Source organism: Podarcis bocagei (assembly GCF_964188305.1).
Source record: "Podarcis bocagei genome assembly, chromosome: 14".
NCBI classification, from domain to species: Eukaryota; Metazoa; Chordata; class Lepidosauria; order Squamata; family Lacertidae; genus Podarcis; species Podarcis bocagei.
The window spans coordinates 4,245,888-4,258,529 of NC_138139.1; the positions used below are offsets into that span (position 1 = coordinate 4,245,888).

Sequence of the window (12,642 nt, forward strand, 5' to 3'; positions counted from 1 at the left end):
GGCCATCAGAATATAAATCACAAACAGAAAGACAGTCCAAGCATATGTTAAACATAAATTTTTAGAGCTGCAAATTGCATTTAAAATGGCAAAGCTCCCAAGATCATTTGGAACTTTAAATAAACCCTTGGCAGTGAACATTTTTAGTCTTATGAGGTCAAAATAAGTAGCACATAATCTTCTTGCTGCTCATGCACATAAAGCTGTCCTATAGGTAGCTAGATCTACATCAGTCCCAAATCATCTCATTTTGAAATGAGATAACTTTGTAACTTTGAAATGAATAGTGAAATCTGTCCCTAGGTGAACTATATAAAAGGCAGTACAAGATATGCAATTTATTTGCTGTGACTTGATCAGCATACGTATCTTCTGGTCATCTTCTGGTCTGTTAAAGAATTTACTAGTCAGATATTTAAATTCCAAGCTGAGTAAAACACGTTTTAATATGCCAGTTTAATTTTAATTGACTTCAAATATATGCAGACTTTTAAAGTCCATTTCGGCATCTTCAGCAAAAATTGCATTACTGATCTTCAAGTCATCAATGTCCTAAGATGACCTTACAGGGGGAACTGCATAACTCAATATCAAACTGCTACAACAGGCGCAGTCTTCTCTATGCTACAGTTCTAAATGTGATTAGCAACCATGTTATGGTTTAAAACAATTAAATACCAGGTGTGGAGGTGGGAGAGCAATCACAGCACAACAGGGAATTTGAAGCCTTCCCTCTCAGTGAAAATCCCCCTATCCAGCAGCAATTAGCATTAAAGCAAGCCTTCCATGATCAGATAAAGGCAGCGGCAGTCTTTGGCAGACGAACCTTTCCCTGCTATAATGCCTAAAAATTTGCACAGGAACGCACCAAAAGCAGCAGAACAGAATCAGACAGGAGGATGTACAACATTTTGAACAAACAAAATCTGGGTTCTCATTGTGCAAGCTGCAGTTAATTTTGTAAATTGAGCTGCAAATTGATTTTATTCGCTTCTGCTGGAAAATATATATTTAATGTGTATTTTTTGTGTTTAATAATTATTTATTTATACCCCACCCATCTGGCTGAGTTTCCCCAGCCACTCTAGACTTCCAACATATATTTGAACTAGTTTTGCACATTTTCCCTAACTGCACTGGTGTTGTGTAGCATCTGTACATCATCTTCATGTAATTCTTCTTCAATAGGGAACAGTCTGTAAATTTTAAGTCAGTTTTCCATAATTTAACCCAATCTTCCATCATAATGTTGTGCCCTACATCTTGTGCCCATTTAATCATAACTGATTTTACCTCTTCATCTTTCATCTCCCATTCTAATAGTATGCTGTCTGCGGCCTTCAGTAGTTTCACTTTCCCTTCAATCACTTCCGTTTGAAATCTAGATCTAGTATAATGAAATCCTTTCTTGCTGTCTTCTTTATGTGTTTCATATAGTTGTCGATAATGCAACCAACTCTGAAATATTGTATTTCATCTCATTTTGTAAGCTGACCAAGGAATGTGTGTTGAAGGATGGCCGTACAAGTCTAGTAATAAAGTATTTTTTTAAAAAGGTACTACAAGGAGCAACAAAAGTACTGAAGGTCTTTACACATTTTGAGCAAATTTGTCAATGAAGAAACCTGCAAATTCAAAAATTATTTTCCAATGGTTATTTCTGTTAAAACAGCAATTAACTTGAATAACTTTGGGAACCAAAATGGCTTCAATGAATCTTTCTTTATTGCAGGAATATGAGGTGTATTGTGGAAAGTGAAGGCTATGTGGACTTAGGAATATGATTGAACTGGTCTCCACTGGTCATGAAAGTGTTAGCCAAACAATCCTGAAGAAGATATTCCATAACTAAGACCACCACTGAAGGTCCCTGTGAATGTGGAGGTGCCCAGAGAAGGATCTCCACCCTAGATCTTACCTTTGGGGCATATTCATAGAATAGAATGATAGAATCATAGAACTGGAAGGGACGCCCAGGGTCATTAGTCCAACCTCCTGCAATGCAGGAGATGGCTATTCAACCTCTGCTTAAAAACTTCCAAGGAAGGAGAGTCCACCACCTCGCAAGGAAGAGCGCTCCACTGCCTAACAGCTCTTACTATCAGAAAGTTTTTCCTGATGTTCAGTCAGAATCTCCTTTCTTGTAACTTGAAGTGATGGGTTCAAGTCCTACCCTCCAGAGTAGGAGAAAACAAGCCTGCTCCATCTTCCATGTGGCAGCCCTTGAGATATTTGAAGATGGCTATCATATCTCCTCTTTTCCAGGCTAAACATACCCACCCCCTTCAAGCACTTCTCATAAGGTTTAATTTCCAGACCCTTGATCATCTTGGTTGCCTTCTTCTGAACACGTTCCAGCTTGTCAACACGCTTGAAATATTGTGGGGCCCAGAACTGGACACAGTATTCCAGGAGTGGTCTGACCAGGGCAGAAGACAGTGGTACTATTACTTCCCTTGATCTGGACACTATACTTCTGTTGATGCAGCCTTGAATAGTGTTAGCTTTTTTGCTGCTGCATCACACTGTGGACATGTTCAGCTTGTGGGCCACCAAGACCCCCAGATCCTTTTCACAGATACAGCTAGTAAGCCAAGTATCCCCCATCCTATATGTGTGCATCTGGCAGAGCCTTACTTTGTCCTTATGGAACTGCGAGGGGAGAAGGTTTTCTGCTGGCCATCAGGCAATGGCTTTGTTGGTACTAAAGGGTTAAGAGGTAACAAGTCGCTCTAATAACTGAGCAGCTGGAAGTCATTAAGCATCCAGGAATGTGAGTTAGTTTGTATAAATAGTCAGTTCACCTGTGTGTTTTCTCTCCCCCCCCCCCTGACCTGACTCGCAGACTCAGTTTGTGGCCATGGGTGTGTTTGCTAATATGAGTTAAGTTTAAAGTTTTCTTTATGCCAGAGATAAAAGCAAGTGTGCTTTATCGCCAGGGTTTTTCTTTTGTAAATAAAGGTTTTTTTCTGAGTTCCAAAGTGCTTGCTCCAGGATTCTTTATTGAAAGGTACTGACTCTCCTGCCTTCTTCAACCGCTGCACGAAATTCTCTGCTGAGATAAGATTTAGGGTGTTGGAAGCGCACTGGACGTTTACTTAACATTAAACTAATTAAAGTTTAATGGACAGCTTATGGCTGTTTGTACGTCAAGAAGGAGATAAGGAGTGCAGTTCAGAGTGATTTATGAAAGGACTGGAGCGAAGACAGAAGCGGTTGCCGACAACGAAAGCCTTCAAAGCAGCTTGAGTCCTGCAACGTGCCTAGAAAAAGTTTTAAACAGGCACTGTGCAGTTTGTACTCACTGGAAGACGTCTTATTCCTCAAGGAGCCACCTCAGCAGCTGGGAGACGGTCTACAGGTGTATGAACAGGATAAAAGGCAAAGAGAAAGAGGTTTGTCTTCAAAGGGGAGTTGTGCTGTGCCTAAGAGTGGGGATGCTGAGTTTGAGAACACAGTAAATGCTTTTGCAGCTAGACACTGTTTTCGCTGTGGTTCCTCTTCCCATTTAATCAGGAACTGCACACATGAACCTGGTCAAGACAGCACCAAGGCCGTTACCCCTAGTTACCAGACAAGGAGTTCCAGGGGACGTCGAAGAAGAGGAGGAGGTCGTGGCTACTCCCACAGCACACAGCACATGGCTTCAGCAATGGCGTTGATGCAAGGGCGTGGCCAAGGCAGCAATCTACGCTGGTTGATCGACAGTGGTGCATCTCACCACCTGGTGGCGCCATCTAGTGTCTGTTTGCAGAATTGCAGGCATTTGCAAACCCTTAAAGTTGTGACAATGGCAGATTCAACTAAACGTTCCTTAGAGACCGTAGGCACAGTGTTCTTGAATTGTTTGCATACAGAAATTGATGCCTATGTGCTAAAGGGAATGAAGGGGTGTATTTTGTCTGTGTCAGAACTTGATAGAGATGGGTTTAAAACTGTGTTTGAAAATGGGGTTTGCACTATTTCAAAGAATAACGTATCTCTTTTGCAGGTGGAATGCAGAAATGGGTTATATTATTTTGAGACAAGTCCAGCTGAAGTTGAACAGGTTCATGCTGGTTGTGTGAACTCGCCTACCCATAATTCTTGTGTTCATTTATGGCACCGCCGTTTGGGACATATTAATTTTCAGTATGTTAAAAGGCAACCTGAATTATCAGAAGCGTGCAAAATGAACAAATGTACTAAGTATTTGGATTGTACTGCATGCAAAAGGGCGAAGGTTCATAGATGCAGCTATCCCAGTTCAGATAGGAAATCTGACAAAGTATTCCAACTTGTGCATATGGACCTATGTGGCCCAATGCCTGTTGCTAGCATGGGAGGTTCGAGGTATGCACTGTCTCTCTCAGATGACAAAACAAAAGTCACATGTTTTTTTCCTCTCAAAACAAAAGCAGATACTGCAGAAACAGTTAAAAATTGGGTTCATGCAGTAGAACTTGAATTCGGTACTAGAGTACTTGCTTTTCAGACAGACAGAGGGTCTGTGTTGCAGAATTTCTTTAAGAAAAAGGGAATTAAGCATCGTCTGTCTACACCTTATTCCCCCCAAGAAGGAGGTGTGGCCGAACGTAAAAACAGGGTTCTGCAAGAGTTGGCAAACTCTATGTTGTTTGATTCTAAACTCCCTCAAAGTTACTGGGCGGAAGCCTGGCAGACGGCTACTCATATTCTGAACTGAGTATATAATTCGGCAATTGATACTACGCCATATTTTGCTTTAGGCATTTATGCTGAGAATGAAAGTCCAGAGGGTGGTGAGCCAGAAGGGGATGGTGCACATGGTTCAGATGCAGATTCTGACCAGGCACAAGGTTCTTCTCCTAAGGTAGAAAAGCCAGGATCTAGGAGTGTTCCAACATCGCCAGTCAGTAGGCCTAGCAGACAGCAAAAGCGAAGCAGGTCGCCTGCAACACCAAGCCCAAGGGAGGTATCTAAATGGAGGTCTTTATCCCTAGGGGCGCATCCAGATATAAAGTCTGAGACAGATTCTGACAGCCAACGGTCAGAGGGGGCACAAGAGGAACAATTGCGCAGATCAAAACATGCCACAAAGGGCAAACCACCAGAGCGGTTTAAGGTGACAAGTGTATACGTAAATATGGCACAGTGTGAGCCAGATAGCTATATAGAGGTACAACAGCTTCCAAGCTCAGAAGCCGTAAAGTGGCAGGAAGCAATGGAAAAAGAGATGGCTTCAATGAAGTCTCTCGGTGTGTTTACTAGTACAGAGCTTCCGAAAGGGCAACAAGCTGTAGGTTGTCGATGGGTATATCGTTTAAAGCCCACAACTACTGAGGAGTTGCAATATAAAGCCCGACTAGTTGCAAAAGGTTTTTCGCAGTGCAAAGGTGTTCACTATTCTCAAATCTATGCCCCTACTTCAAGGAGTCATTAAGAATGCTTTTAGCCTCTTCAGCTAAGAAGGGAAATAAGCTGTTTCATTTTGATGTCAATGTGGCTTATTTAAATGCAGACTTACAGGAGGAAGTCTATATGACACCACCACCAGGTTTTGAAGGAGACAAGCCAAACCAGGTCTCGCGCCTACACAAATCCATTTATGGGTTGAAACAGTCTGCCCGTAATTGGAATTCCTGCTTAAACGATGCTCTAGAGAGCATGGGGTTCAGAAAGAGCGCAGCAGATGTGTGTCTTTATCTAAAAGGCTCGGGATGTGAACAAGAAGCAGTTTTGATATTTGTTGACGATTTATTATACAGTGGAAAGGACGATAAACTTGCACAACAATTTGCCACAAAGCTTGGAGAAAAGTTTCAGATAAAATCACTAGGCACTGTATCTGTTTATCTAGGAGTTAAAATTCAGCAAGATGAAAATGGGAACTATTGGCTCAGCCAAGAAGCTAAGATCCAGCAGTTGCTGGAAAGGTTTAAAATGGATGACTGTGCTGGTGTTAAAACCCCAATGGAGTTAAGTTACACAAAGGATGCTCAAGCCGAGCAACAGGCAGAGTTCAGTAATCCCAGGGTTTACCAGTCAGCGATAGGCAGTCTACTCCACATTGCACAGTGGACTCGGCCCGATATAACATATGCTGTCAACATGCTGTGTAGACAAGCTGAAAAACCATCAATGCATGCTTGGCAAGGAGTAAAAAGAGTTTTAAGGTATCTCCAAACTATCAAAAGGTTTCGCTTAAAACTATCAGCAGAGGGCAGCACACAACTTGAATGTTGGGCCGACAGCAGTTGGGCAGATGCTGGACCAGATAGAAAATCAGTGTCAGGAATGGTGATAAAATTTGGAAATGCACTAATTGGTTGGAGATCAAGAAAGCAATCACTTATAGCTTTAAGTCCAACTGAATCTGAGTTCAACGCATTATCAGATGTATGTAGAGAACTGGAATTTTATAAGCAACTGGTACAAGAATTGTTTGGAGAATGTTCCCTAACTATCAGAGTGTGGGAAGACAACCAACCTTGTATTAAACTAGCTAAATCAGGTCAATTCAAGGCACTCACAAAACACTTGGATATCCGTTATCAAAATGTATGCCAAAGTGTAAAACAAGGTTTAATTGAACTAAAGTATTGTCCAAGCAAAGAAAATCTCGCAGACGGTTTTACAAAAGCTTTGAGTCCGCAATCTCATAAATATTTCTGTTCAGGTTTAAATTTGAATTAAGGTTGGTACAGCTCAGTGTTACAAGCGAGAGGGGGTGTTGGTACTAAAGGGTTAAGAGGTAACAAGTCGCTCTGATCACTGAGCAGCTGGAAGTCATTAAGCATCCAGGAATGTGAGTTAGTTTGTATAGTCAGTTCACCCGTGTGTTTTCTCTCTCTCTCTCCCCCCCTGACCTGACTCGCAGACTCAGTTTGTGGCCATGGGTGTGTTTGCTAATATGAGTTAAGTTTAGAGTAAAGTTTTCTTTATGCCGGAGATAAAAGCATGTGTGCTTTATCACCAGGGTTTTTCTTTTGTAAATAAAGTTTTTCTTCTGAGTTCCAAAGTGCTTGCTCCAGGATTCTTCATTGAAAGGTACTGACTCTCCTGCCTTCTTCAACCGCTGCACGAAATTCTCTGCTGAGATAAGATTTATGGCATTGGAAGCACACTGGACGTTTACTTAACATTAAACTAATTAAAGTTTAATGGACCGGCTTTTTCCACCTGCCTTGGCCCACCCTCCAGCCCTGGAAGCCTTCATAAGAGAGCTGTTCCAGAGGTAGAACTGGGAGGGGAGAGAGATCTGTAAGCTCCTTATGCACCCACACCAGTTTCCTTAATGCCTCCCACTTTTCTTTCCTGTTGGAATTGTCTGCATTTGGGCCTTCAATATTTCTCCTTTTAGAAATGCCAATCCATTCTGGACTCCTTTATCCTTGAGTATTTCTGACCACAGGATCACACCCAGTAGCCCCTTCAGCTTTTTAAAAATTGGCCTTCTTAAAGTCCAGAGTGTGTGTCCAACTTCACTCAGCTTTCCATTGCCAGGAGGACATGATTGCTTCCTCCCAAGTTTCTGAGTACTTCCACTTCATCAGTCAGTTCTTCCCTGTTTGTGAGGATCAGGTCCAGGATAGATGACCCCCTTGTCTTCCACCATCTGGGAAGTGAAATTGTCAATGAAGGAATGGAGGACTTTGTCAGAACCTACATTCTTGACAGAGTTTGAAGACTCCCTCTCATTTTTGAATATTTGGTAATCTGCTCTAGGAAGGTATCATCCAAGACCTCAGTCTGGCTTGATGGTCAATCTGCTTTCTATGTTCCAGATCATGGATTTCTTCATAAGTGTACACATCCTTTACATATAATGCTACTTCTGTTGGGATACTGCCAGGGAGATATAGTCCATCATGGCCCCAAGCCGGCTGCCGGACGATCCATCGATCCCTGTAGTCACGCAGCTTCTAGCGACACGAGTTTCCTGGAAATACCTTGCCACATTCCAGGGCTCGTGCACACTCTTTATCAGCAGATAATGCACACAGCAGAAGATGCACAGCAGGAGAGCATATTTACAGACTTTATTTAGCGTTGATCAGAACAAAGGAAAAACATGACCGTTCTGAGTCAGTGTCTCTGACAGACTGAGAAATCGAAAGCAACAGCAAACATAAACATCCTGTGGACAGGACATGCGCGGACTCTGTGACTCACAAAGCCTGCTTCCTTTTAAGGTGGAACGGAAATATCCTAACAACTTCTCCCTTTCTATTTGGTCTATTCCTTTTGAAACAGTTATACCCGCCAATTTCTACGTTTCAGTCATGAGTCTCTTCCCACCAGGTTTCAGTAATGCCTATCAGGTCATATTTGCCATCCTGTATTAAAAACTCCAACTCATCTTCTTTGTTTCCCATATCCTGTGCATTTGTGCAGAGACAACTGAAACCATGAATTGTTCCCTCCAGTTGCTTCCCTCTTGTAGTTTCCTGCCCTTTAGTAGGTTTCTGGAGCACCACCTCAGCTTCCTGTGTATCAGTGAAATTATCCCCCATACCAGGTGCTCTTCTGTCATCTGTAATGTTGTCTCCCTCCCCCTCAAGATCTAGTTTAAAGCTCTCTTGATCAGATTCTCAAGACTCTTGGTAAACACATTCTTGCCAACTGCCAGAAGTCCTTCCTCAAGGAAACAAGAGGCCATGATCCAAGAAGCCAAACCTTTCCTGATGACACCACTTTCAATACTGTTTGTGCCTGCATAAGTTTTGGGGCAGTCACAATGCCTAATTTCCAGTCAGTGACTATCCGATAACTTCCTGCTGAAATCCAATTTATCCCCCCCCCCCCCGGTTTTGTTGTAATTTAGGCCCTCCAGACAGCAATGCTGTGGTAGCAGTGGGGAAGCCTCACAGAACAAAGAGAACAAATCTGCCACTAATGGACTATTATTGTGACAAGAATATGCTACAGAATACACCCACAATAAAGCATCAGTCTAGGGCAACCCTAAGTTCCTAAACAGGTACCTATTTGGGTCTTTAAAGCTATAAGTACAATGTGAATTTAGACAAGTGTCCTTTAGTGGAGAAAAACACAACAATGCTTAAAAATTTGTCTATGGTGGTTTATTGATAATTAGTGTCAACTAGCAAACATGTAATCTTGCAAAAAGACACGTTTCCAAGTCAAAGATTGAACACACTTTTTGACTCTCATATATAACTTTTAAAATATATATAAAGCTTACCTTACAGCCCTCACAGGTAATGACACCATAATGGATTCCTGATGATTTGTCTCCACAGATCTTGCATGGAATAATTTCAATTTGAGCTGCAACAAAAGCACACAACCAGTTAATTATATTTTCTTTTAAACACCTTAGAAAAGCATTCCCTGATCAGCATTTGTACAATGAAAACTAATAACCTGCTCAACATTCTACCACATTAACTATTCATTGCTGAACTGTGAGGGTCCCCTAGGGCCTTGTACTAATTTATGGTTACTTGTTATATAATAGCTTTCAGGTTATTAAAATGGGTCATTTGAGAAAGTACTTAAAAACTCACAACGTCAGATTTAGCATTTTAAAACCAAGAGGCATTGGACCCAAGAGTTTCTGCTTTGGCCAAATAAAAAAAAAAGCATTTCATCACATGGCAAGATCCTGCATACAGCATAAACCAGTTGTCAGCTGGCACCCGCCTGTCCTGGGAGATAGCGGAGGAGTGCGTCTTCAAAGGGGAAGTCAAGCTGTTGGTAGGTTGCGGCGTCTGCTGTGGCTGTAGAGGCTGACGTGAGAGAGACATGCTATGTTGCAGCGGAAGCAGATTAAGGCATCCAGTTGTGCTGCTGCAGATGCACCATGCCTTTCTCTCTGTGTGTGTTCCTCCCAGCGGTCATTTCTCTCTATTCATTGCCATGGACTTGGCTATCTGTCTCCAGGCGCTGAGATCATCTGCAAGGGATTCCCACATGGCAGGATTGACGTTGCCAGCCTTCATGTCACATTTGCAGACATCTTTGTAACACAGAGTTGGTCTGCCAATTGGCCTGCTGCCAGAAGTCAGCTCCCCGCAGAGCACATCCTTGGGGATCCTGTCATCTTCCATTCTGTGGACATGACCAAGCCAGCGTAGACGTCACTGAGACAGGAGTGCAAACCTGCTAGGGATGTGGGCTTGGGAGAGCACATCTTTGCCTGGAATTCTGCCCTGCCATGTGATACCCCAAATCCTCCTGATGCAGTGAATGTGGAAAGTGTTGGTTGTAAGTTGCCCACAACCCATTTCCATAAAGCAGCATGCTTAACAAGCAAGTCTGGTAGACCTTCATCTTGGCATTGGACATTAGCATCACATTCTCCCATACCCTTTTGGTGAGGAAAGCCATTGCCATAGCTGCCTTGCCAATACACTTGTCCAGCTCAGTGTTGATGACAAGATTGCTGGTTATGGTGGAACCCAGACAGTCAAAATTGTCTACCACTTCAAGTGTCTGCTCATCAAAGCTGAAGTGTGGGGTGCTGGTGACATCCTGGTCTTCATCAGACTGCAGGTAAGTCCGAACTCCCTGCGGGCTTGGGCAAAAGAGTTGATGGGTCTCTGTAGAGCTTCTTCGGAGTGTGCTGTCAAGGCGGTGTCATCTGCAAACAACATCTCTCGGATAAAGATCCACCACACTTTTGCCTTGGCATGGAGATGTGCAGGTTGAACAGAACCCCATCTCTCCTTGTATGGATGTATAAAGTAATCTATTGCAAGGCAATTCCTGACACATTTATTCTTTGACACGGTCATTCTTTGGCGAAAAATTACCGTATTTTTCGCCCTATAGGACGCACTTTTTCCCCTTCCAAAAATGAAGGGGAAATGTGTGTGCATCCTATGGGGCGAATACAGGCTTTCGCTGAAGCCTGGAGAGCGATGGGGGTCGGTGCGCACCGACCCCTCTCGCTCTCCAGGCCTCAGGAAGCTATCTGCTAGCCGTGGGAGAGCTGCACAAAGTCGCGCAGCTCTCCCACAGCTAGCTGAGCTCAGCACGCCCCAGGCTTTGGGCTTCGCGCAGCTCTCCCACGGCTTGCAGATAGCAGCCTGTTCAGGGGCTGGGGTCGGGGGAAGCTCGGGCTTCCCCCGCCCCAGCCCCACACCTGGGGGGGAAATAATTCCCCCCCTTTATTTCCCCCCCAAAAAAACTAGATGCGCCCTATGGGCCGGTGCACCCTATGGGGCGAAAAATACGGTAAGATGCAAAAGTAACTGCCTAGTTATGGTTGAGCGGGACGCGGGTGGCGCTGAGGGTAAAACCTCAGCGCCTAGGGCTTGCTGATCGCATGGTCGGCGGTTCGAATCCCCGCGGCGGGGTGAGTTCCCGTCGTTCGGTCCCAGCTTCTGCCAACCTAGCAATTCAAAAGCACCATTAAGTGCAGGTAGATAAATAGGTACCGCTTTATAGCGGGAAGGTAAACGGCGTTTCCGTGTGCTGCGCTGGTGCTGGCTCGCCAGAGCAGCTTCGTCACGCTGGCCACGTGACCCGGAAGTGTCTCCAGACAGCGCTGGCCCCCGGCCTCTTAAGTGAGATGGGCGCACAACCCTAGAGTTGGACACGACTGGCCCGTATGGGCAGGGGTACCTTTACCTTTACCTTTTAGTTATGGTCACCACAACAATATGTCTAGGCACATTTTCCTCCTACAAGATTATGAATCAAATGATGACAAGATGAGAGAGCTAGCTGAAGATAGAATAAATGCTGTGCACAAAAGACAAATTCTTTAAAACAGAAGCAGTCAAATGGGAAAGCCGTCTAGAAGAGATGTGACTGCAGTTTCATTCTAGCAAATGTGAAAACCAATCCTCTTTTACAAAATTACAGGGGTAATTTGCCAAAACCTGTATCTTTATAAATTTCTCAACAACTTTGCGTTAGATAATTTATTTGGTTCTTTTTGCAATTTTTGGTATTTGAAGGGTTGAAACCAGCCATACCAAAACAGGTCATACAGAGGGCTCAGTGGGACTTAATTTTAGGCATGTATAGGACAGTAACATCCAGTGAACTTCATGGCCAAGTAAGGCTTTGAACCCGGGTCTCCCACGTTCTAGTCCTACAGGCACTCTAACCACTACACCACACTGGCTCTCACTAGGGTGAACCTTTTCCTTTCAGTTTGCAAAATCACAGCTTCTGTGAGAGGTGGAGCTGCCAGTGAAGGACATTGTCTCATTCTGTCCATCATGCCCACATAACATGATTATTTTTTAAAGTTCTAATGTTTTTATTTCTGCAAGGGAAAGAACATCCCTGTAAATGGTGAGGGGCACACACAAATCTTAAAAAACTAGGGTGATGCTCTACCATTTCTTTAAAAAATTCCAGCATTATAATATCCTTTAAGACAGGCAGGTCCAACTTGAAGTCGGCTGTGATCTACGATCCAATATAAAAACTGGCAGTGATCTACCACCCAGGAATGGGTGCAGAGTGGGTGGGTGATGGCTGTTTCTCTGGAGGGGGCAGGGATGGGTGCACCGTGGGCAGACACGCACTGACAGGGCAGGGGTGGATGCATGCGCAGCGTCAAAATAGCTCCTCCCAACGTCTCCAGTGGAGGGTGGGTGGTGATCGACTAGAATTCATTGCAGGATCTACTCGTCAATCGGGACTGATGCGTTGGACATGTCTGCTTTTAAGAGATGTGGTGACAAGAATTGAACACAG

General features: G+C 43.7%; 1 protein-coding gene across 7 annotated transcripts in view; it reads right to left on the reverse strand.

Moving 5' to 3' along the window:
- The window catches only part of RORA (RAR related orphan receptor A), a gene marked incomplete at its 5' end in the record, with an annotated part of 381,112 nt that overhangs the window by 37,222 nt on the left and 331,248 nt on the right, over window positions 1–12,642 (reverse strand). For all 7 annotated transcript variants that reach the window (XM_081170619.1, XM_081170616.1, XM_081170621.1 and 4 more), the window contains one exon: window positions 9,167–9,252. In XM_081170619.1, the coding sequence (XP_081026745.1) occupies window positions 9,167–9,252 (86 nt within the window). The remainder of the gene's footprint in view (window positions 1–9,166; window positions 9,253–12,642) is intronic.